Genomic DNA, 27,323 nt, shown 5'->3' with positions numbered 1-27,323 from the left:
TTCTGTAGGAGTACAGGACACTGGAGTTAGAGGTCATGAAGGCTTCCACCAAGATTTCAAAGGAAGGCCTGGGAGGACACACAAAGTACAGCAGGCTAGGAGTCTCTAAAGGTAGCCCCTGAGAGAACGATGAGTGGATATGTGAGAAGGAAGCTGAAATTGTAGTGGAGAACACTGATCTTTCAAGGAAAACTGCAAGAGTCAATAGAAACAGGCCACGAGAGAGGCCATGTGGGGTGCAACCATCAAAGTCATAGGGGCAGAATTATATATACCCTTTGGAGAGAACATTATGGTGTCCTGTTCCCTAGGTGTGGATACGGAATTAGAGAACTTGTTTGCCCAGCTGGATTTTGGTCTTGTTTTGGTCCTATTCCTTTTTTTTGTACCCCTATTTCTCCTTTTTGGAATGGAAATGTTTACTCTGTGCCTTTATATGTTGGATATATGTAACTTGCTTTTGATTTTTATAGGGACTCGTGCTGAGAGTTTGTCTTGTGTCTCAGAGGAGACTTTGGACTTGGATTTTGAACAATCCTGTAACTGTTTGACTATGGGGACTCTTGGAAATGGAATATATGTATTTTGCATTGTGAGACAGAGATGAGTTTGGGAAGACCATGAGTGGAATGTTATGGTTTAGATATGAGATGTCCCCCAAAAGCTCATGTGTTCAATGCAAGAAAGTTTCAAGGTGAAATGACTGGGTTATGAGAGCCTTAACCTTATCAGTGCATTAATCTGCTGATAGGGATTAACTGGGTGGTAACTGTAGGCAGGTAGGGTGTAGCTGGAGGAGGTTGGTCATTGGGGTGTGCCTTTGGGATAGGGAGCGCTTTTGCACTCTCTCTCCTTCCTGGTACCATATTCTGAACTGGTTTCCTCCAACACACTCTTTCACCGTGGTGTTCTGCCTTACCTTTTGCTCCAAAGACTGGAGTCAGCCATCTGTGGACTGAGACCTCTGAAACTATGAGCCCTAAATAAATTTTTTCTCCTCTAAAATTATTCTTTTCAGGTCTTTGAACACAATAATGAAAAATATGACTAAAATACTTACTTAAGAAAAATATTTTACCTGAGTTCAGAGGGTATTACATTTTTTAGAATCACTAGGATTTTATATTCAGATTCCTTCAAAGAAATGAACAAAATATTCTTTTTATTTTACAAAACTGCAGACCAATAAGTTTGTTTAGTAGCTAATTACTAGTCCAAGATTAAAAATATGATATGGTGGACTTTAAATATTCCAATTAACTCAAAGAAAAATGGTGAAACTTGAGACATTTTAATTAAGAATCTGATGTTCACATTTTTAGTTATGAGACTTATTTAAAACACAGTCAGATGAAATAATATATAATCATAATCTGCTAGACGCTCTTAGTAGATCATTAATTTTATGTTGCCTTTAAAAATAAAAGTAAGTTATTTTAGAAAATCGAGAACACATAGCAAAGCTACAACCCAGCACACATTTGGATAGCACTGTTGAGAGCCACAGCTGAAACGGCCCCAGCAAACTTCCGGCTGATTGGCTCCTCTGCGGTGACGCTCATTGGGCTGTTTCCCTGCCCTTTCAGACCACAGAGCTGCTCATTGGGGTACTCTTTTGGCTCCGCCCACGAAACCCAGCCAGTCTGCCTCAAGAGCCGAAAAATTGAAAATGACCTAGGAGTTCCAGTAGAATGCTTGCCGGGAGTGCCGGTGGTGGCGGTTGAGCTCTTTGGGAATTCCTAGAGAGCTCGCGTGGTGAGGCATGCACTAAAAATAAAGTTCATTCCTGCTTGACAAGTGGCTCATGAATTGTGCCCAGCCAGACTGCGGCATTTGGTGGCCCGTACGGGGAACGACTGAGGGTAAGGCATAAAGTAAACTGCTCACCCCTGAGGGCAGGGCGAGAGGATGGGTAGCCATTTTAAGATTCTTCATTTATTTTGTTTTGCTTTTGTTTTAAGTTGCCTGTCCCTGGAGATGGGTGAGACGGAAGAAAAACCGCTCATATCTGAGGAAAAACTATTTGCGTCTGAGGAACAGATAGGGAGAAAGGACGGATGGACATTTCAGGAGGATAGAAACACTGATATAATGAATTTTTGTTCCATTTTTATTTCATTTTGTCTCGGTTTTCTTTTGCATTATCTTAGTGAGGGGTATCTTCGTTATGGAAATATGGAATTAAAAATTAGTAAGAACCTAACCGAAAGGGCGTTATGTAAAGTGCTAGAGGAAGGAGGCATCTCAGTAAAATCAAGAACAGTTAGGGCATACGTTAAGACAATACAAAGGTGTAGCCCATGGTTCATTAAAGAGGGGTTGTTAAATATATCACAATGGAACCATCATGGTAAGATTTTAAAAAGATACAAAAGGAAAGCCCAGGAACTCTGCCAGTTGGCACATTACCATTATGGATGTTGGTACAATCTTGTTTGCTTAGTCTAGGAGACGACATCTTACATCAAGTAAAAGAGGAAATCTCTCGAGTTAGACAAAGGAAAAAGGTCTAGAGGAGAAGGGCTATCAGGGGAGAAGTTACAACAGGAGGCTGCTACTAACACCTTTCTATCACCAGAGGGCGTAAGTGTCCAACAGCTCCACCTATGGAGACAACATATGCTGGGAGGCCCCCAACCCCTGTAGTTGATAGATGGGATCCTGAAACAGGACCTCAAAGATTAGCATGCCCTGTATTTGAGCAGACAGGAGGGCAGCAAATTCATCATGCTTTAGATTTCAAAACAGTGAAGCAGCTAAAAGAGGCTGTAACAACCTGTGGTCCTCAAGCACCCTTCACTGTAAGCATGGTTGAATCCATTACCAACTTGAACATGACACAAGCAGATTGGACTAGTATGTGTAAAGCTATGCTAAATGGAGGACAATACCTATTATGGAAGGTTGCCAATGAGGAATTTTGCACGGAGACGGCTAGGCGAAATGCAGCAGCTGGTTATCCTCAGAGAAATCTAGATATGTTGTTAGGAAAGGGACCTTATGTGGGTCAGCAGCAACAAATTGCATATGATCCTGCCATATACTCACAAATTGCTGCAGATGTGGTTAGGGCATGGAAGACTTTACAAGGACATGGAGATTTACAAGGTCAGTTATCTAAGGTAATACAAGGAGCTAATGAACCTTACACTGAATTTGTAGATAGGCTTATTCAAACAGCTACCAGAGTTTTTGGGGATACAGAACAAGCAATGCCATTAATTAAACAGCTAGCCTATGAACAAGCAAACAGATGGTGCAAGGAGGCCATTAGACCATGGAAACATGGAGATTTAAACACATATATTAAATTATGTAGAGACATTAATGAACAAGGGCAAGTCTTGGCAGCTGCAGTACAACAGGCTTTAGATGCCAGGCCAAAAACATGCTACAATTGTGAACAAATAGGACATTTTAAAAGGAGTTGCCCCATAGGAGGAGGGTTTAACAAAACTAGGTATCAAAGGGGTAGAACACTGGGTATTTGCCCACGATGCCATAGAGGGAGACATTAGGCTAATGAATGCTGTTCTCAAACTACCATAGAGGGTACTCCATTATCAAAAAATGAACAAGGACCAGGTGTTTACCCACAATATCATGGAGAAAGGCATTGGGCTCCATTGCCAAAAAACGGACAGGGGGGCCCAATGCTCCGGGGCCCATGACCACAAATATACGGGGCACTGGAGGAACCCAACAACACCATCAGGGTAGTGCCCAGGACACATTATCCATTAGATCCCTCACTAGACAAACCAGAGGGAGCGCAGGATTGGACATCTGCGCCTCCACCAGATCAGTACTAACTCCAGAGATGGGAGTTCAAATCATTCCCACAGGGGTAAAGGGCCTCTTCCCCAAGGAACAGTAGGCTTATTATTGGGACGCAGTTCTTCTACTCTAAAAGGACTTATGATAAGTCCTGGGGTAATTGATCCCGATTATGAAGGTGAAATAAAAATTATAGCCAGTTCTCCAAGGGGTATATCAGTAATTTCACCAGGAAATAGAATAGCACTCAGCACACATTTGGATAGCACAAAACAGGAAAACTTCAGACATGGGAATCTGGATGTCCTAAAGAATTTTTCTAAGGCAACCTCTTTGAGATGAACTCTCTCCATTGGTTTGTTGGCCCAGCATTTTTTTCACTGAAGTTGCTATTACACAAGATTTCAACAGTAGCTTGATCTTTGTCTTGATCTCAGTTATTTTTGGCTCCACTATGTTGGAATTATTTGCAATAACTGCTGAAAGCAGCTCTGTCAAGTCCCCTCTTTGATTTACATCCCAGAACTTGACTGAAAATAGTACAGTGACTTCATTAAGTATTATAAAAAAACTCATGCCAGGAAACCTTGAGAAGCTACAATAGAAAGATACCAAGGCTGTTTAGGAGGATGAAATGAGAATATCTGTCTACCAGTGGGTCAGTTAAACATGTCCTTTGCTGGAACAAGCAAGTGACTGAACTTCACCATTTGGAGTGTGCTTCTTGCAGAGGGTTTTTTCTTTTGACTCACCCCACAAAGCACCATGCCTTGGGGTTATTGGACTTGGTACTTCATTTAAGCCACACAGAGAGATGAATACCATTGCTATATTCCCATGAAGGAAAATATTAAATTGAAACCAACCCCATTGCCAGTGTGTCTCAGAATAAAAGGAGCTTGTTAAGTGAAACCATTGTAAAGTATTATCTCCTCTACCCTGCTTTTTTGCCAGAATATTAACTAAGCAACAGTCATACCCTTTTCAGGATTTTATATTAGAGTCCACAGACTTAATTGAAACCATACAGAGAGAATGGTAAACTTGAAAACATTTTTCAGGGGCTTGGCATTAATGAAAAGAGGATCATATAGTGTGGGTTACAGTTGAGGGAGCTGTGCTGGTGTTATGGTTTGGTTGTGAAGTGTTCCCCAAAAGCTTATGTGTTAGACAATGCAAGAAAGTTTAGAGGAGAAATGATTGGGTTATGAGAGCCTTAACCCAATCAGCAAATTAATCCCCTGATGTGGATTAACTGAGTGGTAACTGAAGGCAGGTGGGATGTGGCTGGAGGAGGTGGGCATTGGGGGCATGCCTTTGGTATATATATTTTGTATCTGGAGAGTGGAGCCTCTCTCTCTGCTGTGTGATTATCATGTGAGCCACTTCCCTGTGCCATACTCTTCCTCCATGATGTTTTGCCTAACCTGGAGCCTGGAGAAATGGAGCCTGTTATCTATGGAGACTTCCAAAACTGTGAACCCCCCATATAAACCTTTTCTCCTCTATGGTTATTCTAGTCAGGTGTTTTAGTCAAAGCAGCAAAAAAACTGACTTAAACAGCCGGTAAGACAGGGTTCTCAAAAGCAAGAGACCCCTGACCTATAGTCCCAAATATCTTGATCTGTTTGTATTTCCTCCTGTGTTAGAATTTTTAAAAATAGAATCTTAAACCAGAAAGGGAATCTTTAGAATAATTTCTTTGGTGTTTTCTTTTCCTTTTTTTTTTAATAAAATGCCCAAGATCTAGAGAAGTACAGCAACTAGGTATGAGACTCCAGGTCACACAACTGGGTTGTGGCTGAAACATGACTATTTCCACATGACTACTGATTCTGACAAAGATCACTTGGCTGAGGTAGGGTTTGTCATTTTTCCATAGTAAGGTTATTCCTCCACCATTTATATAACTAACCACTTTGCAAGGAAATCTTGAATATAGTCCACACTTAAGGATTGGGGAAGTTAATCTTCACTGTCTTGAGGTTGAATAAAGAAGTGTTTTTATATTCTTTTGTTTTTCATATACCCACATAATTAATTTTATTGGTGTGCTTTGTTTTTTCATAAGGGTTTGAATTATTGTCTCTCATCACTTGCTGTTTGCCCAATTACCTTTAGTATTCTTTTAAGCCAATAAATTCTCTCAACTTTTGTTTACCTGAGAATGTCTATTTTGCCTCCGTTTTTTTAAAGGACAGTTTTGATAGATAGAAGATTCTCAGATGACAGTTGCTTTTCTTTTTCTCCCTCCTCATTTTTTTTAAGCATTTTAACTCACTAACTCCATTCTTTCTGGCCTTCATTTCTTCTTTGCTAATAAGTTAGGTGTTAATTTTACTTGAATTCCAATCTAAGTGATGTTATTTTTTCTCTTGCTACTTTAAGGATTACTTTTGAATTTTAAGATTTTTAACTATTTATTTATATATAAGCTTTGGAGTTTATCATATTTAGAGTTTGTTGAACTCCTAGGATGTGTAAATTCATGGTTGGCATAAAGTTTTCAGCCTTTATTTCCTTAAATATTTTTTCCTGTGCCTTTTGCTCTCTTTTCTTCAGAAACTCCTACTATATGTATGTAGATATGGTTTATGGTGTCCCACATTTCTTCAATGCTCTGTTTACTTTTATAAAGTTTTTTTTTTCTGTTATTCAGATTGTATAATCATTATTAATTTTTTTTTTCCAGTTCGACTGTGGTTCCTCTGAAACTCAAACCTACTTTTAAGGCTCTCTGGTGAATTTTTCATTTTGGTTATAATTTTCAACTCTAGAATTTCAATTTGTTTCTTTGTTTACAATGTCTGTCTCTCTGTTAATATTCTCTATTTGATGAATAATTGTCATCATCCCTTTCTTCAAATCTGTACAAATGGTTTCCTTAATGGTTTGAATATATTCAATAGATGTTTTGGAGTACTTTCCCACAAATATAGGCCCTCTCAGAGCAGATTCTATTGATGCTTTTTAATGATGTATATAGGCCACACTTTACTGTGTCTGCATGTATCTCTCTTCCTCCCTCTCCCCCCCCCCGCCCCTCTCAATCTGGACAATTTAGATAAAGTATTGTAGCAACTCTGTGTGCTCATTTCTCCCAACACATACCCAAACAGGGATGTTGTTTGTTTGCTTTTTGTTTAGTGATTTGGCCTCACTCAAAATTATTTTCTTATTTTTAATCTTTAACTTGGCTTCTTTGGGAACACCTTGATTCAGGACCATTTAGTGTTCAATTACTTTGTCAGAGGTTATGTTTAAGCTTACTAAACTAGGAAAGTTTTCACTTTTTTAAAAACAATTAAATTTTATTTATTCTGATTACTTATATATAACAGCATAATGCAGTTCAATTCATATTACACAAATACAGCACAATTTTTCATGTCTCTGGTTAAACACAAAGTAGAGTCATACCATTTTTGTTTTCATACATGTACTTAGGTAATGGTATCTGTCTCATTCCACCTCATTTCCTACCTCCATGCTCCCTCTCTTCCCTACCCTCCCTTTGCCCTATCTAAAGTTCATCTATTCCTCCCATGCTCCTCCCACCAGTCCCCATTATAAGTCAGCATTCTTATATCAGAGAAGACCTTTGGCATTTGGTTTTTAGGGACTGGCTTACTTTACTTAGCATTATATTCTCCAACACTATCCATTTACCTGGTTGCCATGACTTTATTCTCTTTTAATGCTGAGAATTATTCCATTGTGTATATACCACATTTTCTGTATCCATTCATCTATTGAAGGGTATCTAGGTTGTATCCAAAATTTAGCTATTGTGAATTGTGCTTTTATAAATATTTATGTAGCTGTGTCCCTATAGTATGCTGTTTTGAAGTCCTTGGGATATAGACTGAGGAGTGGGATAGCTGGGTCAAATGGTAGTTCCATTCCAAGTTTTCTTTTTTCATTTTTTATTAGTTGTTCAAAACATTACAGTGCTCTTGACATATCATATTTCATTCATTTGATTCAAGTGGGTTCTAAGGAATCTCCATACTGCTTTCCAGATTGGTTATACCAGCAATGTATGAGTATACCTTTTTCTCCCTATCCTTGCCAACACTTATTGTTGTTTGTATTCTTAATAGCTGCCATTCTGACTGGAGTGAGATGAAATCTTAGAGTAGTTTTGATTTGCATTTCTCTAATTGCTAGAGATGTTGAACATTTTTTCATGTATTTGTTGATTGATTGTCTATCATCTTCTGAGAAGTGTCTCTTCAGTTCCTTGGCCCATTTATTGAATGGACTATTTGTTTTTGTGTGTGTGTGTTAAGATTTTTGAGTTCTTTACACACCCTAGAGATTAGTGCTCTATCTGATGTGCGTGTGGTAAAAATTTGCTTCCAATCTGTAGGCTCTCTGTTCACTTCACTGATTGTTTCTTTTTCTGAGAAGAAGCTTTTTAGTTTGAATCCATTCCTTTTATTGATTCTTGATTTTAATTCTTAAACTATAGGAGTCTTACTAAGGAAGTCGGGGCCTAATCTGACATGATGGAGATTTAGGCCTACTTTTTCTTCTATAGACATAGTGTCTCTGGTTTAATTCCTAGGTCCTTGATCCACTTTGAGTTGAGTTTTGTGCATGGTGAGAGAGAGGGGCTTAATTTCATTTGGTTGCATATGGGTTTCCAGTTTTCCCAGCACCATTTGTTGAAGAGGCTATCTTTTCTCCAGTATATCTTTTTGGTGCCTTTGTCTAATATAAGATAAATGTATTTATGTGGGTTAAACTCTGTGTCTTCTATTATGTACCATTGGTCTAAAGGTCTATTTTGGTGCCAATATCATGCCATTTTTGTTACTATAGCCCTGTAGTATAGTTTAAGGTCTGGTATAGTGATACCACCCACTTCACTCTTCTTGCTAAGGATTGCTTTAGCTATTCTGCGTCCTTAGTTTTCTAGATGAATTTCATGACTGTTTTTTCCATTTCTATGAGGAACATCATTGGGATTTTGATTGGAATTGCATTAAATCTGTATAGTGCTTTTGATAGTAAGGCCATTGTGACAATATTAATTCTGCCTATCCAAGAACAAGGGAGATCTTTCCATCTTCTAAGGTCTTCTTTAATTTCTTTCTTTAGCTTTCTGTAGTTTTCATTGTAGAGGACCTTCACCTCTTTTGTAAGTTGATTCACTGATATATAGATTCACTGATATGTAGAAATGCTTTTGATTTATGGGTGTTGATTTTATATCCTGATACCTTGCCGAATTCATTTACTAGTTGTAGAAGTTTTCTCGTGGACTTTTTTGGGTCTTCTATGTATAGAACCATATCACTGGCAAATAGTGCTAATTTGAGTTCTTCTTTTCCTATCTGTATCCTTTTAATTTTTTTCTTCTGTCTAATTGCTCTGGCTAGAGTTTCAAGAACTATGTTAAATAGAAGTGGTCAAAGAGGGCATCCCTGTCTTGTTCCAGTTTTTAGAGGGAATGCTTTCAATTTTTCTCCATTTAGAATGATGTTGACATGGGGCTTAGCATAGAAAGATTTTACAATGTTAAGATAAATACCTGTTATCCTAGTGTTTTGAACATGAAGGGATGCTGTATTTTATCAAATGCTTTTTCTGCATCTAATGAGATGGTCATTATCTTTAAGTCTACTGATGTGATGAATTATATTTATTGATTTCTGTATGTTGAACCAACCAACCTTGTATCCCTGGGATGAACCCCACTTGATTGTGGTGCACTATCTTTTGTATATATTTTTGTATGCAATTTGCCAGATTTTTATTGAGAATTTTTGCCTATATGTTCATTAGAGATATTAGTGTGAGGTTTTCTTTCTTTGGTGTGTTTTTGCCTGGTTTTGGAATCAGGGTGATATTGGTCTCATAGGATGAGTTTGGAAGTGTTCCCTCCTTTTCTGTTTCATGAAATAATTTGAGGAGTATTGGTATAGGTATTCTTTGAAGGTCTTGTAGAACTCAGCTGTGTATCCATCCAGTCCTGGGCTTTTCTTGGTTGGTAGGCTTCTGATGGCATCTTCTATTTCATTGTTTGAAATTTATCTATTTAAATTGTGTATATCATCCTGGTTCAGTTTGGACAGATCATGTGCCTCTAGAAATTTACCGATGCCTTCAGTATTTTTTATTTTATTGGAGTACAAATTTTCAAAATAATATCTAATTATCTTCTGTATTTCGGTAGTGTGTGTCGTGATATACCTTTTTCATCATGGATGTTAGTAATTTGAGTTTTCTCTCTCCTCTTCAGTAACATGGCTAAAGTTTTATCAATTTTATTTATTTTTTTCAAAGAACCAACTTTTTGTTTTGTCAATTTTTTTTCAATTGTTTCTTTTGTTTCGATTTCATCTCTAATTTTAATTATTTTCTGTCTTCTGCTTTTCGTGTTGTTTTATTCTTCTTTTTCTAGGCCTTTGAGATGCAGTATTAGGTCATTTATTTGTTGATTTTTTTCTTCTTTTAAGGAATGAACTCCATGCAATGAACTTTCCTCTTAGTACTGCCTTCATAGTGTCCTAGAGATTTTGATGTTGTATTAGTGTTCTCATTTACCTCTGAGAATTTTTTAATTTCTTCTTTGATATATTTTGCAACCCACTGTTCATTCAATAGCATATTATTTAGTCTCCAGGTGTTGAGTAGCTTCTGTTTTTTTATTTTATTATTGGTTTCTAATTTCATTCCATTATGATCTGATAGAATGTAGGGTAGTATCTCTGCTTATTCTATTTGCTAAGTGTTGCTTTGTGGCATACTATGTGGTCTATTTTAGAGAAGGATCCATGTGCTGCTGAGAAGAAAGTGTATTCACTCATTGATGATGAAATATTCTCTATATGTCAGTTGAGTCTAAGTTATCGATTGTTTTATTGAGTTCTATCATTTCTTTGTTCAGCTTTTGTTTGGAAGATCTATCCAGTGGTGAAAGAGGTGTTTTAAAGTCACCCAGAATTTTGTGTTGTAAGTCTTTGACTCTTGAACTTGATAAGAGTTTGTTTGATGAATGTAGATGCTCCATTTTTTGGCACATATATATTTATAATTGTTATGTCTTGTTGATATATGGTTCCCTTGGGTAGTATAAAATGTCCTTCTTTATCCCTTTTGATCACCTTTGTCTTGAAATTTACTTTATTTGATATGAGGATAGAAACTCCTGTGCTGGGTTTCTGTTCTCGAGACTAAAAGGCTCAGGGGTTACTCCAGTTAAACTGGGATAATGGGGCTGCACGAAATAACCATACAAGAGACACAAATACCTTTTTCTTTGGGGTCGCTGTGACGGCCCCTCTGACCTTATAGGTCCGCAGGAGGAGAGAGATCGAGAGCATGCGCTGACCCCTTTTATTGAGGAGAAGCTATTCAAATGAGGCAAGGGGTCAGGTTTCAGGGGGCTGAGTCTGTCTTCATGATGTCCACTGTCAGCAGGTTGACTGACACCTGGGTAGGCCACACCCAGGAGCACAGTAAGAGAAGGGGACACACACAAGGTACTTCCATGGAAGATTCTATCCTAAACAGGGCAAGGGGTTATATTACAAAGGAACAGGTGAGCATAGCTTCACCCATGGAGCTGTAGCAAGACACACCCATGCACGAGACACTGACCTTCGAACCCAAGAAGGGTGGGGAAAGCTCTGCCTCTTTTCTGCGACTGAGCGCCTCAGCACCCAGCCGGGGAGTGTGACTCAGTCACGTGTAAGGTTGGTCTCCCACACTCCTGCTTGCTTCCGAAGTCCATTTGAATGGTATGTTTTTTCCCAACCTTTCACCTTTAGTCTATGGATGACTTCTCCTATGAGATGAGTCTCTTGGAGGCAGCATATTGTTGGGTCTTTTTTTTTAATTCAATCTGCCAGTCTATTTCTTTTTTTAATATTTATTTTTTAGTTGTAGTTAGACACAGTACCTCTATGTATTTATTTTTATGTGGTGCTAAGGATTGAACCCAGAGCCTCACATGTACTAGGTAGGTGTGGCTCTCTACCATTGAGCCATACCCCAACCCAGTCTACGTCATTTGATTGGTGAGTTTAGGCCATTAACATTCAGGATTATTATTGAAACATGATTTGTATTTCTAGCCATTCTTGTTTATTTTTGGTATTTAACCAACTTGGTTTCTCCTTTGATTAGCTTTTCCTTTAGTGTAATACCTCCCTTTGCTGATTTTCATTGTTGTTTTTCATTTCCTCCTCATGGAATATTTGTGCTGAGGACGTTCCGTAGTGCAGGCTTTCTAGTTGTAAATTCTTTTAACTTTTATCATGGAAGGTTTTTTTTTCATCATCAAATCTAAAGCTTAATTTTACTGGATATAAGATTCTTGGTTGACATCCATTTTTTTAAGAGCTTGGTATATGTTGTCCAGGATCTTCTAGCTTTCAGGATCTGGGTTAAAAAATCTGGGTTAAAATTGTTTTCCTCCTATATGTAATCTTGATTTCTTTCTCTCATGGGTTTTAAGGTGTTTTCTTTATTCTGTATGCTAGGCATTTTTATTATAATGTGCCTTGGTGTGCATCTGTTGTGATTTTGTACCTTTGGTGTCCTGTTAGGCGCTTGTATTTGTTTTTCCAATTTATTATTCAAGTTTGGAAATTTTCTGATATTATTTCATTGAATAAATTGCTCATTCCTTTGGTTTGGAACTCTATGCCTTCCTCTATCCCAATAACTCTTAAATTAGGTCTTTTTATGTTATCCCATATTTCTTGAATGTTCTGCTCATGGTTTCTTATCATCTTTACTGTCTGACCTAAATTCTTTATGAGATTATATATTTTGTCTTCATTGTCTTCGGTCCTGTCTTCCAAGTGGTCTAATCTGTTGGTGTTGCTTTCTAGTGAGCTTTTAATTTGGTTTATTATTTCTTTCATTTCAAGGATTTCTGTTCATTTTTTTCAGAACCTCCATCTCCTTATTGAAATAATGTTTTGCTTTCTGTATTTGCTTGTGTAGCTCTTTATCGAAATGATCTTTTGCTGCCTGTACTTGTTCTCTTATATCATCCTTTAATTCACAGAACATTTTAATTATGTACATCCTGAACTCCTTCTCTCTCATTTCTTCTATTGTGCTAGCCATGGATTATAATAATGTTGTATCTTGATTTTGGGGGGGCGGCATTTTTTCCCTTGTTTTTTTTTCATGTTGTTTGTGTATCTTTCCTTCTAGCACTGAAGATCCACAGCGTTACTGGTTTTTACGGTTTAGGCTTATAGTGTCCCTGCAGTGTTCTAATACCTCTCCTTTTATGGGAAGAACAATGTTAGCAGATCCCAGTACAACCAGCATACAACCTTAAACCAAATGGTTGCTATTAAGGTGTTTATAGCTTTGTCACAATATACAGAAATGCTGAGTTCAATTAATTTTTACAACATAAACAGTAGGTTTGAAGAAGAGTTTACAGTTCCTGATGGTGGATAGAGAACCATGGGTGAGGTGTAAAATGTGATGTTAAGGGGGTAGGAGGTGAGGAGATAGAGTAACTAGATCTTAGGAAGTGTGAAAAAGGAATCTAAAGAAGATGGCTAGTATCAGGGGAAGAGAGAGGAAGTGATTTTGGGAAAACAAGTAAGTGGGAAGACAAAACAGTATATAAAACAAATAAACATAAATATTAAAATATGAAATAAAAGAATATACAACACAACTGTAATATACTATTCAGACATCCCAGTCCTCAGTATCCTAATTAATGCAGAGTACTTGGTTTCACAAATGTTAAATGTGAGGGTGGGAAAATAGGTGTGTGTGTGGGAGTCCTAAAGGAAGAAACAAGGGGCTGGGGATGTGGCTCAAGCGGTAGCGCGCTTGCCTGGCATGCGTGCGGCCCGGGTTCGATCCTCAGCACCATATACCAACAAAGATGTTGTGTCTGCCAAGAACTAAAAAATAAATATTAAAAATTCTCTCTCTCTCTCTCTCTCTCTCTCTCTCTCTCTCTCTCCCCCTCCCCCTCTCCCTCTCTCACTCTCTCTAAAAAAAAAAAAAAAGAACCACAACTAAAACAAAACAATTTTTAAAAAAAGGAAGAAACAAGGATTGTTTTTGTTGGAGTTCAGTATCTTTATTGCTTCTCTTCTCATCCAATAAGTGGTGTTTTCTGTTACTTGCTGGTATCTCCACCCTCACTATGTTGAAGGTTTCCAGGGTTGGAGGGTTGGTCTTGGGTTCAGGGCCCCTGGAAGTGGAGTATGGCACCAGCCAGTCCCTAATAAGCCTGTACCCCAAGGATTTCCTTTGGGGTCCACTTGTGTGATGTGGTAGCCTGGTCTTATCTCCTTATATTGCTTGTAGACCTCACAGTTTCTGGACTCTAATTTAGTCTCTAAACCATGTCTCATTTACCCTCTCACTTTCTACTTCCTGGTTGGAGACCTTTTTCTCAGGAGGTCTTGTGGGTTGTGCTCTAGGGGCTGCAAACCTGTCTTGGAGAGCTGTTTTTTATTGGGAAGTCACTGGGTGGGGTTAGTGGCTGGCTGCCAGGGAGAGGGGGGAGATGGGGACTATGGATACCTGCCCAGCCCATGTTCCAAGCTGGGAGTTGCCACAACTAAAGATGGCCATGAAGGTGTCCCAAGATGGAGGTGGCTGCTTTTAGTGATGGAGTGTCAAGTCGGGTAGGGGGGACCCAGGCAGTGGCATTGGGTGATATGTTCAAAGATGCAGCTCAGACCCAGTGTGGGCTCTGCGGGTGTTGACGGAGCTGTCCTGGGCCTGCCTAGGCTTAGCGGGTCACGTTTTCACCTTTTACTGTTGGATTTAGTGTAGCCTATAGACTGTGTTCACGATTCAGGAAGTACATGAGTTTGGTCTGCATTCATCCAGAGATTGCTCATTCAGAAGTTCGCTCTCTGGTCTCTCAGATGACACAGACTTGGGCATACACAGTCCTCTGGACTACCAGGATGACCGTAGTTTTAGCCAGACTCTCCTTGACTGTACATTAAGCTTCTAGCTAGTCTGCCTCTATTATATCACAGCCAGTTGTCAGTCTCCATTCATTGCTAGCTGTTGGCCTGAGGCTCTGCTTTTGGTGTTATCCTTCCTTTTCTTTTGAAAGGTAGCATATATTTGCAGGTGAGTGGTTTTCACCTGTTTCTTGCCTGTAGAATTAAGCAGTTTTTCATTTCATTCTTTTTCAGTCCAAGGGTACAGTGTTTTTGCTGGCACAGCGTTAAAAAAAACTTGTGAATCTCCTAACTATATTTGAAGAATATACACAATGGACAAGAGGATCCTCTGCAGATCTTTCCATAATCCCATCTATATTATTGGCTTCTGCTGACATGGTTGAATGGGTCTGTGGATCACATACCTAGCCTCTTTAGTACTAGCAAAAAGTTTTCCAGTCATACCGTTGGCCTCTCTAGAGCATACTTTCTTACAGTTAATCTCTAGATGTTATCATTTTTCCAATCTAGATAGTCAATATTTCCCAAATCACCAAGTGCTTATTTCATTTTGCCTAACAGTTCTTTCCTCAATTTATCTTTTTTTTCTCACACTTTACTATAAGCCTTAAGAAGAAACCAGGTTGTACCTTCAATACTTTACTTAGAAATCTCAGCTAAATGTTCAAGTTACCACTTACAAGTTCTGCTTTCCATATAACTGTTGGACAGTTCATCTCATTTCTCTGCTACTCTGTATATCTATCTATCTATGATCTGTTTTCCTCCAGTTTCTTAAAAACATGCTTTACATTTCCTTCTGAGGTTATGCCAAAATAGTACTGTTAATATTTTCCTATACCAGTATTTTGCTTATGATTATATATGCATTTTCTTTTTCTTATGAAATTTTAAAGTATTTTTAGTTGTAAATGGACATAATACCTTTTATTTAATTTGTTTATTTGTATGTGGTACTGAGGATTCAACCCAGTTCCTCACACATGCTAGGCAAGCACTCCACCACTGAACTTCATTATGCCCAGCACCTACATATGCATTTTCTGAGCTGATACTGGTTTTCTGTAAAGGGCCTCTTCCGCCCTCCCTGGATCAAGTCTTTAATGAAGACTTTTATTTCTACCAAATGCCTGTTCAAGGTAATCAAGACTTTTCTTACTGAGTTTCTCAAAATTCTTTTAGTCTCTCATTGTTCAATTCCAAAATTATTTCCACATTTTTGGTATCTGTTACAACAGCACCCCACTTCCTGGTACCAAAGTCTACATTGGTTTCCTATGACTGCTATAAATGATTATCACAATCTGCATGGCTTAAAATAACAAAAAAAAGTATTCTCTCATAGTCCTGGAGTCCAAAAGTCCAAAGTCAATATCACTTAGCTACAATCAAGATGTTGACTGGGCTTTACTCCCTCCTCTTTCAGCTTCTGGTAGCGGCTTGGAGTTCTTCTTTTCTTGACTTTAAGACTTCATCACAATAATATCTTCCTGCATCTTCACGTGACCTTTTCCTTTCTCTGTGCATGTAAAATCTCCCTCTGCTTTTCTCTCTCTCTCCCTCTCTGCCTCTCTCTCTCTCTTGTGCGCGCACACATGTGTGTGTGTGTGTGTATGTGTGTGTGTGTGTTCCTGGGGATTAAACCCAGGGCCTTATACATGCTAGGCAAGTGTTTTGCCACTGAGCCACATTCCCATTTTATTTATATATATATATATATACACACACACACACACACACATATACATACATACATACACACACACAAACACACACATACACGTATATATATGTAAATTAGTTGTAGATGGACACAATACCTTTATTTTATGTACTTATTTTTATGTGGTGCTGAGGATTGAACCCAGTGTCTCACACAATCTAGGCAAGCACTCTACCACTGAGATACAACCCCAGCACCCCCAGTCCTCTCTTATTCTTTTGTTAAACAACACTTTTGAGCACTTACTCTATGCCAGATACCAAGAAAGGCATTGGGTTTACAAAGACAATTAAGATATTGTATGTGTAGCAAAAACTTTGAAGCAACTGAACATTAATGAATTGGGTACTAGTTAAATAAATTATAGTACATTCATATAATAGACTATGTTACTCAGCTGCTACAAAGAATGAGGAAGTACAGTCTATACCAAGAGGGAACAATCTCCAAGGACTCTTTTGGGAGGGTGGGGAAAAGAAGGCAAGATACAGAGTGTATTTAACAAGTTGCCCCTTGTGTAAGAAAAATCTCTATATATACATATGATGTATACATACTTTCATACCTGTTGGACTAGACTAATTCTGGAAAAATTCTGAGGAAACTGTAATCAGGACTGACTCAGGGGAAAAAAATATAAGATGACTGGGAGACAGGGGTAGAGGAAGGAAACTTTTAATTCCATATTCTTCTGAACTTTCTTTTTTAAAAAACTATTCATCAATTTCCTATTCAGATGTAATTAATTTAATAGAAAAAACCATAATCTCACCCTCAAGAAACTTGAGTACAATAGGAAACATACACATATATGAAATAAGTATAATACAAAATATATTGGGCACTGTGATAAAATATGTACATGAGCAGTAGTGGGTGGGAGTAGACAGGGAGAGGTGCATTGAGTAGGTTACTACAAAACTGGTTACAGAGTAAGAATTAGCCTGTTTCTACCTCACAGGCAGTGCCATCTGTAAGTATACACAGGTATAGAAGAAAGACATGACTGTCTCTTGGAACCTCTTAAAATTATATTGCCACTGTAGAACCCAATTCTAAGTCTTTGTGTATTTACTAGCTTCATTTCACCAGCAGTTGAATCACAATATTTCTGCCCCAACTTACTTCCTCCCTCACTCTCCGTCCTTCCTACTTTTCTCATTTCCCTCTTTCCCCCTCCCTCACTTGTGCCTCCCTCCTTTCTTTCTGTCTTTCAGTCTTCTTTGGTGAGAAAATGAATTTGTATATCAGCAAATTATGATTCTGTAGAAACTGCGTTATATTTTTTGTTTTCCTTGGGCAAAGATCTGATAGATAATCCCATACTCTGCCATTGAGAGAAACATTTGGTGTTGCTTAGGGTTGTATGCTAGCACACATTTACAATAATATATGCTTTGTCTGGGCTTTCTCACATGAACAATCTTCTTCTAGGTGGCAGAGTTACTTCTTTTAAATGGAGCTGATCCATTATTTAGAAGTACCAATGGAAAGTGTGCTTTAGAAGAAGCCAAAGATTCTTGTATGAAGCGTCTCCTTGAAAGACATGTTCCTAAACATCAAAGATGTCTTATATCAGGTAAGATTAAGCTTCCCTGTTATAGATGTTTATTGTGTTGATAGAGAGTTATAAAATTAAATAAATTTATTTTCCTCATAAGTATTGAGAAAATCTATCAGTCATGCCTTGACTCCATTTTAATAAACCACACTGACTTGTTTCATGTGCACATAAAGAAAGGACTCTAAAAGAAAAAAGAAAGATAATATTTTCCCCCAGGTTGTATATTTAAACAATTAAGGAACCGTTTATAAACTTATGCTTTTTTCTTTCACAATTCTTTGACTGAGTTATGTGATGTGATATAAATTAAATTTGGTTGTATCCATTTTAGTAAATATGATCAGAATTATTTATATCCATTCTTCTAGCTATATTTTGCCCTCTTATCCATTACACTGTTAAATTGAACTACAAAAGAATTTGATGTGTGATTAACAAAAAATTATATAAAAATAATTTAAATATATAGCATATTCTTTATACTACAGTGCAAATATTTTTGGAATATCACAGTATTTTTTCTGCTCAAAACATGCAGATTCTCTTTAATCTGGAATACAAGCCTGTGTCTTTTAAGTTTCTATATCACTGACCATCCTACTACGCAACCTCATTCTCCAACCACTACTTCCAGTACTCAACTGCAGTCACACTGGCCTCCTTGGTGTTTCTCAGAAATGCCTTCCTCACCTTCCTTAGGTCTTAGTTCAAATGTCACCTTCTCAATGAGGTCTGGGCCATCTACTTAATACTGAAACTGACCCCTTCATGCCCTTACTATATTACTTATCTATTGCTAGTTAACAGTCACCCTGATATTTAATAGCTTAAAACAACAAGCAGGTATTATCTCACATAGTTTCTGAGCATCAGGAATCTAGGAGCAGTTTAGCTGAGTAGTTCTAGTTTAGGATCTTTCACAGGTTTATAGCCATCTCAAGGCTGAACTAGAGCAGGAAAATTATTTTCAGGTTTACTCACATTGTTGTGGGCAGGCCTGTATTCCTTGCTGATTATCATCTGGAGGCTTTAGTTACTTGTCACAGGAACTTCTCCATAGGACTGCTGACAGCCTGCCAGTTAGTTCAGAGCAAGTGATCCCAGAGAGAGAGAGAGAATGTACCAAAAAAGAAAACCAGTCTTTTTGTAACCTAATCTTGGAAGTGATATAATATTGCTTTTGCCATATTCTGTTTGTTAAAAGTGAGTCACTAAGTCTGGCCTCCACTCAAGGAAATAATTAAGCTCCTCCTCTTGAAGAGAATATCAAAAAATTATGGACATATTTTTGGAACCACTACACTCCTTTCAGTCCCTCTTATACTGCTCTATTTAGTCTTTTCTCTTAGTACTTAATCTATTGATAAATTAGGCAATTGGCTTTTTAAAAAAATTTTTAAACACATTAGCCAATTGACTTATGTTTTCATTTTTATTTTCCCCTTGTAGATTAAGCTCCATGAAGGAAAGAATTTTGTTTTGTGTCCTGATAAATACTAAAGTGCCTTGTACCGAGTAGGCATTCAGCAAATAAATGGTGTGTCAGTCCTCTGGAACAAAAAAGAAAAGTTCTTTCCATTCAAGAGAGGTGTTTGTGCTCATTCACTTTTTTTTTTTGCAGGGACAGGTACCTGGGATTGAACTCAGGGGCATTCGGCCACTGAGCCACATTCCCAACCTATTTTGTATTTTATTTAGAGACAGGGTCTCACTGAGTTGCTTAATGCCTCGCTTTTGCTGAGTCTGGCTTTGAACATGCAATCCTCCTGCCTCAGCCTCCCAGGCCACTGGGGTTACAGGCATGTGCCACCATGCTCAGCTGCATATATATATATTATATATATTTATATATATATATATAATATATATACACACACACACACACACATATTTTAATTGTACACAATTTCCACACAACTTTTCATTTCTCTGGTTGTACACAATGTAGTGTTGCACTGTATGTGTAGTCATATGTACCTAGGGTAATGATTTCCATCTCATTCCACCATCTTTCCTGCGCCCATGCTCCCTCTCTTTCCCTCCTGTCCTTTGCCCAATCACAGTTCCTCCATTTTCCCCATGCCCCCACCCCCCACTATTATAGACCAGCATCTACTTATCAGAGAGAATATTTGGCCTTTAGTTTTTTGGGATTGGCTTACTTTGCTTTGCATGATATTCTCCGACTCCATCCATTTACCTGCAAATGCCATAATTTTATTCTCTTTTAATGCCAAGTAACATTCCATTATCTATCTATCTATCTATCTAAATATATATATATATATATATATATATACACACATACATATATAAATACACACACACACACACACACACACACACACACACCACAGTTTTTTTATCCATTCATCTATTGAAGGGCATCTAGGTTGGTTCCACAGTTTAGCTATTGTGAATTGTGCTGCTGTAAACATTGATGTGGCTGCCTTACTGTAGTATGCTGATTTTAAGTCCTATGGATATAGACTGAGGAGTGGGATAGCTGGGTCAAATGGTGGTTCCATTCCAAGTTTTCCAAGGAATCTCCATACTGCTTTCCAGATTGGTTGCACCAGTTTGCAGTCCCACCAGCAATGTATGAGTATACCTTTTCCCACACATCCTTGTCAACACTTATTGTCATTTATATTCTTAATAGCTGCCATTCTTACTGGAGTGAGCTGAAATCTTAGTTTTGATTTGCATTTCTTTAATTGTTAGAGATGTTGAACATTTTTTCACATATTTGTTGATTGATTGTACTTCTTCTTCTGAAAAGTGTCTATTCAGCTCCTTAGCCCATTTATTGATTGGGTTGTTTGTTTTTTTGGTGTTAAGTTTTTGAGGTCTTTATATATCTTGGAGATTAGTGCCATATCTGACATGCGTGTGGCAAAAATTTGCTCCCAAAATGTAGGCTCTTTCTTCACCTCATTGATTGCTTCTTTTGCTGAGAAAAACCTTTGTTTAGTTTGAATCCATCCCATTTATTGATTCTTGATTTTATTTCTTGAACTTTAAGAATCTTGTTACGGAATTTGGGGCCTAATCTAACGTGAAGAAAATTTGGGCCTACTTTTTCCTCTACTAGACACAGGGTCTCTGGTCTAATTCCTAGGTCCTTGATCCACTTTGATTTGAGTTTTGTGCGTGGTGAGAGATAGGGGTTTAATTTCATTTGTTGCATATGGATTTTCAGTTTTCCCAGCACCATTTGTTGAAGAGGCTATCTATTCTCCAATAAATGGTTTTTGCACCTTTGTCTAGTATGAGATAACTGTATTTGTGTGGGTTTGTCTCTGTGTCTTCTATTCTGTACCATTGGTCTTTGTGTTTGTTTGGGTGTCGATACCATGCTGTTTTTGTCACTATTGCTTTGTAGTATAGTTTGAAGTCTGGTATTGTGATGCTTCCTGCTTCACTCTTCTTGCTAAGGATTGCTTTAGCTATTCTAGGTCTCTTTTTTTCCAAATAAATTTCATGATTGCTTTTCCTATTTCTATAAGGAATGACATTGGGATTTTAATTGGAATCACATTGAATCTGTATAGCGCTTTGGGTAGTATGGCCATTTTGACAATATTAATTTTGCCTGTCTAAGAGCTTGGGAAATCTTTCTATCTTCTAAGATCTTCTTAATTATAGAGATCTTTCAGCCCTTTTGTTAAATTGATTCCCAAGTATTTTTGGGGGGGTAGTTTTCCTAATTTCTCTTTCAGAAGATTCATCACTGATGTATAAAAATGCCTTTGGTTTATGTGTATTGATTTTATATCAATTCTAAAAGTTTTCTGGTGGAGTTTTTTGGATCCTCTAAGAATACAATCATGTCCAGCAAATAATGATAGTTTGAGTTCTTCTTTTCTTATTCGTATTCCTTTTGTATCTTTTTTCTGTCTAATTGCTCTGGCTAGAGTTTCAAGTACTATGTTGAATAGAAGTGGTGAAAGAGGGCATCCCTGTCTTGTTTCCAATTTTTAGAGAGATATTTCCAATTTTTCTCCATTTGGAATGATATTGACCTTGGGTTTAGCATATATAGTTTTTACAATGTTGAGGTATATTTCTACTATTCATAGTTTTTTAGTGTTTTGAACATGAAAGGGTGCTTTATTTTGTCAAATGCTTTCTCTGCATTAATTGATATAATCATATGATTCTTAACTTTAAGTCTATTGATGTGATGAATTACATTTATTGATTTCCATATGTTGAACCAACCTAGAACCCCAATTGATCATAGTACACTATTTTTTAAATACATTTTTGCATGCAATTTTCCAGAATTTTATTGAGAATTTTTTCATCTATGTTCATCACTGATATTAGCCTGAAATTTTCTTTCTTTGATGTGTCTCTGCTTGGTTTTGGTATCAGGATGATACTAGCCTCATAGAATGAGTTTGGAAGCATTCCCTCCTTTTCTATTTCATGGAATAATTTGAGGAGAATTGTTATTAATTCTTCTTTGTAGGTCTTGTAGAATTCAGCTGTGAATCCCTCTGGTCCAGGGCTTTTCTTGGTTGATAAGCTTTTGATGTCATCTTCTATTTCCTTGCTTGAAATTTACCTGTTTAAATTGTGTATGTCCTCTTGACTCAGTTCGGGTTGATCATATGCCTCTAGAAAGTTGTCGGTGTCTTCGAGGTTATCTATTTTACTGGAGTATAAGTTTTTAAAATAGCTTCTAATTGTCTTCTGTATTCCAGTAGTGTCTGTTGTGATATTTCCTTTTTCATCACAAATTTTAGTAATTTGAATTTTCTGTCGCCTTCTTTTTGTTAGGGTAGCTAAGGGTTTGTCAATTTTACTTATTTATTCATAAAACCAGCTTTTTGTTTTATCAAATTTTTGATTTTTTTTTGTTTCAATTTCATTGATTTCCACCCTGGTTTTAATTATTTCATGTCTTCTAGTAGTTTTGGTGTTGGTTGTTCTTCTTTTTCTATGACTTTAACATATAATGTTAGGTCATTTATTTGTTGACTTTTTTTTCTTTTAATGAATGAGCTCAATGCAGTGAACTTTCCTCTTAGCACTGCCTTCATAGTGTCCCTCTATGAGCTTATTCATTGAGCTCATTCATTAAAAGAATAAAAAGTCAGCAAATAAACTATATTTTTAACAAAATTTCCCAAGGTTTTTTTTTCTCCCATAGACCTTTGAGTATTATTATCTTGAATAATGATCTTCTACTCTTGGAATTTCCCCTTTGTGCCTAGGAGGGTTTAGGACTGAGAATCCTTCTAGACATAAGGTGAGTGGGCCTCCCTACAAGTCCAGTAGTTCCCTCCCTTTAGAACCTGATTTAGGGTGGCAGTAGAAATTCATCCTTTGCTAAAGTACTGTGTGTCACCCTAGGAATCAATAATACAGCTATGCCTATCATATTAGTTCTTTGATTGCAATTTTAAGAGTTCTGTTTTAAGAATTCTTTGGTGGCAAGCAATCAACTTAAGCAGAAAAGTATGTCTCTTTACAGGAAATCTCAATAATTGGAATAAAAACTGAAATCCAGGCCTTAGAAAAGTTAGGAGTAAAGGCATTTTCAGGGGTCTAGACAGCAGGAAACAAAAGACTTCCTCTTCAGAGAACTGCCTATCAGGATAAGTTCTGGGCAAACAAAACAGTGTCCTCTCAATTACTTCCATAGGAATTAATCTGTTTTCTCTGAACATTCATTCATTGATTCATTTATGGATTACTATGTGTCAAGCAGTTTATAGTGGAAGAGCCTAATAATGCAAAATGAATAAGAAACAAGGATAGCAAACAATTACAATGAACAGTGTGATAAAGAAATGCATAGGCACTATGAGAGTATATTAAAAAGATATAGCCCAGGCTTTTTCAAGAAGGATATCCAAGAAGATTACTAATAGATATTACATATCTATCATGGTTAGTGATTGTCATCACAAGCACTTTGATAACTCTACTGGGAAAGATATTTTGCTGGCTTTAGAGATACATTTTAAAATACATCCCAGCTGAGTTTTATTCAATACGAGACATATCTTATAATTACTGTTGGATGTGTCTGCAATTGAAAATTAGATGTAATATATAGCAGTCTGACTATACAGTCTTGAGACTGGTTTTCCTTCAAAAATCTTTGGATCCATTGTATTATTTTGTAGCCTTTTATTTTTATAAATTCTTTACTTGCTCAATAAATGTAATTGTTTAAATGTTATTAATGAAAGACTAAGACCTATATCAAAACACTCTTCTATTATAATAGAGAACGTCACTGTATTTGTTTATTTTATTTATTTATTTATTTTGAGATGATATCCTACAATGCTGTCCAGGCTAGTCTTGAATTCCTGGGCTCCATCCTCCCACCTTAGCTTTCTGAGTAACTGTGACTCCAGGTGCACACTATAGTGCTCAGCAGCAGAAGACTCCTCTACAAGGCAAACAGCACCAGGAGTTGACAGTAATTTGGTGACGCCAGATCAATAAAAAACAGATTATTTTTAAAGGAGGATTTCAACATGGTGGCGGGCACGGAGAGATCAAATCTCTGACCTCTTCAGCTGCGCGGGCATAGGCAGTCGTAAACTGTCTAAATGCTGTTTGCTCAGGATCACTAGGCAATGCAGAGCTGACCTGGATCTGGGGCAAACAGTCCGGGCCTCTCAGAACACACACCGAGCCGGGATCGGCTGCATTCAAGCTCTCGTTCGCCTGCTTCTCGCAGAAAAACCACTATGACTCAGCACTAAACATCCCGCCGAAACAACTGGTCGGCCCTTCTCATCCCACGGAAGTAAATGCCAACCGAGCCTTCATAGGCAGTGGTCACAGGATTGAAACGGGGCTTGGGAGAGACAGTCAGGACCCACCCGTTGCTTTGGTTACCCGGCAAAGGGAAGGAACTGTCACCATTTGCATGGGATACCACCATGACAGAGAACTGACGTCACCAAAACGCGGCGGAGGAGATAAATTCATTGAAACCAGCGGCAACAGGTGTGTAATCCCCAAGCCTTCCCTCTCCACACAGCGGGAAAACGATAAGGGCCCCTCCCCCCTCCCAGCTCTCCCGTGAGCGTGATAGCCAGACCAAGGGAATCCGGAATCCGCAGTTGCGTGGGACTGGCAGCGCGGAACTCCCGGCTACCGCTCCCAATAGTGCTGAAAACTGAGGTCCCTTGCACCAGCTACCGGGGGCGTGGCTACTGGAGGGCAAGCAAATTCGCTGGGGGTTCTCAGCCCCAAGCCCTACAAACTTAGGGTCTGAGGGAATGGCAAACAGGGAGAGTGTGCCCAGGCGTTCATGAAAACAGAGCTCCCAGGAGCAGCAGACCTGGCGTGTAGCCAATATTGTGGTGAGCGTCACCAGTGAGAGGGGCCTGGCTTGAGGAAAAGAGGGGAAGTGTCTAGACACAACAGAAGGCCCTAGGAACCCAGGATTGGAGACCCGCCCAGTCTGGGAGGAAGAGCTGCTGCACAGTGATTGGTTCCCGCGTATTGAGAGGAGAAGCTTGCCCAGTGGGCACAGCTCCACCTACAAGAAGAGAAGTTAATCAAACTCTAAGACTGCATTTATTAATTTTTTTTAATTTGGGTTTTTTTTCATTTTCATTTTTTTGTTGTTGTTTGTAAATATTTTTTTTTAATTTTTTAAAAATTTTTTTATTATTTTATTTTATTTTTAAATTTAAATTTTTGTTTTTTTATTATTATTTGTCTTTTCATTACTTTTCAATTCTCTTATTCCCCCTTCCTTGAATTCTATCTGCTTACTCTCATTCTCTTTAGTGACTTCTTCCCTTCCCTTCTAATACCTTTTCTCCCAAGCATCAAATAAATTTATAGGAGTAAACAGTAACTCAGCAGGCAAACAGAACAAGAAGTAACATGAGCAGCATGAAAAAGCAAGGAAGAAAAGGAGTACAAACAATGCAGGACAGCCTAAATATTCAGGAGGACCTAGAGCCATCAGAAAAATGGTCATATAAGGAACTCAAGGAATACCTTAGATGGAATGGAACCTTAAAGAGGATACAAGACAGCAAATTCAAACAGTGAAAGAATATATTGAAAATGAATTACATAAACAGATAAGAAGTTAAGCATCTTTATCAGGAGATAGAGATTATAAAAAAATCAAACAATAATTCTAGAAATGAAGGAAACGATAAACCAAATTAAAAACTCAAATCAGAGTATCACTAACAGAGTGGAGCAAGTAGAAACCAGAACGTCAGATAATGAAGACAAAATATATCATCTTGAAAAGAGTCTAGCCAACTCAGAAAGGCTGCTTTAAAATCATAAGAAAAACATCCAAGAGATATGGGATAACAAAAAAAAACAAATTTAAGAGTCATCGGGATAGAGGAAGGCACAGAGATTCAAACCAAGGGAATGAGTAACCTGCTGAATGAAATAATTACAGAAAACTTTCCAGAAATAAAAAAGGAAACGAATATACAAATTGTAGATGCATACAGGACACCGAGCACACAAAATCACATTAGACCAATGCCAAGACACATTGTTATGAAGATATCCAATATACAAAACAAAGAGAAAATATTAAAAGCTACAAGAGAAAGGAGGCAGATTACATTCAGGGGTAAACCAATAAGGTTAACAACGGATTTTTCATCACAGACTCTGAAAGCAAGAAGATCCTGGAACAACGTATTTCAAACACTGAAAGACAATGGATGCCAACCAAGAATTCTGTATCCAGCAAAATTAAGCTTCAGGTATGACAACGAAATAAAAATCTTTCATGATAAACGAAAGTTAAAAGAATTTTCAGCCAGAAAACAAGCATTGCAAAGCGTCTTGAGCAAAACACTACACGAGGAAGAAATGACAAACAATAACCAAAACCATCAGTGGGAAGTGCCTCAGTAAAGACAGAGGACGGGGGGAAAGCTAATCATGGAGAAACAAACTAAATTAGAAAAAAAAGATAAATAATCAAACATGGCAGGAAGTACAAACCATATATCAATAGTAACTCTAAACGTTAATGGCTTAAACTCTCTAATAAAGCGACATAGGCTGGTAACATGGATTACAAAAACAAATCCAACAATATGCTGCCTCCAGGAGACACATCTGATTGGAAAAGACATACACAGGCTGAAGGTGAAAGGTTGGGAAAAAATATACCATGCACACGGTCCTCATAAGCAAGCAGGGGTGGCCATCCTCATATCGAATAAAATCGACTTCAAGACTAAGTTAATCAAAAGGGATAAGAAAGAACATTATATACTGTTAAAAGGAACCATTCACCAACAAGACATAACAATTATCAATATTTATGCACCAAATAATGGTGCTGCAACATTCATAAAAC

The 27,323-nt window shown here is 37.7% G+C and overlaps 1 protein-coding gene across 1 annotated transcript in view; it reads left to right on the top strand.

The window, feature by feature from the left end:
- Positions 1–27,323, top strand: part of ANKRD31 (ankyrin repeat domain 31) — a gene marked incomplete at both ends in the record, with an annotated part of 205,417 nt that overhangs the window by 100,464 nt on the left and 77,630 nt on the right. Inside the window, one exon of the mRNA XM_081309099.1 lies at positions 17,860–18,004. Within this exon, the coding sequence (XP_081165225.1) occupies positions 17,860–18,004 (145 nt within the window). The remainder of the gene's footprint in view (positions 1–17,859; positions 18,005–27,323) is intronic.

The sequence above is a fragment of the Spermophilus citellus genome (genome assembly GCF_964194105.1).
Source record: "Spermophilus citellus genome assembly, chromosome: 1".
Taxonomy (NCBI): domain Eukaryota; kingdom Metazoa; phylum Chordata; class Mammalia; order Rodentia; family Sciuridae; genus Spermophilus; species Spermophilus citellus.
This window is presented reverse-complemented; position numbering and strand designations above follow the sequence as displayed.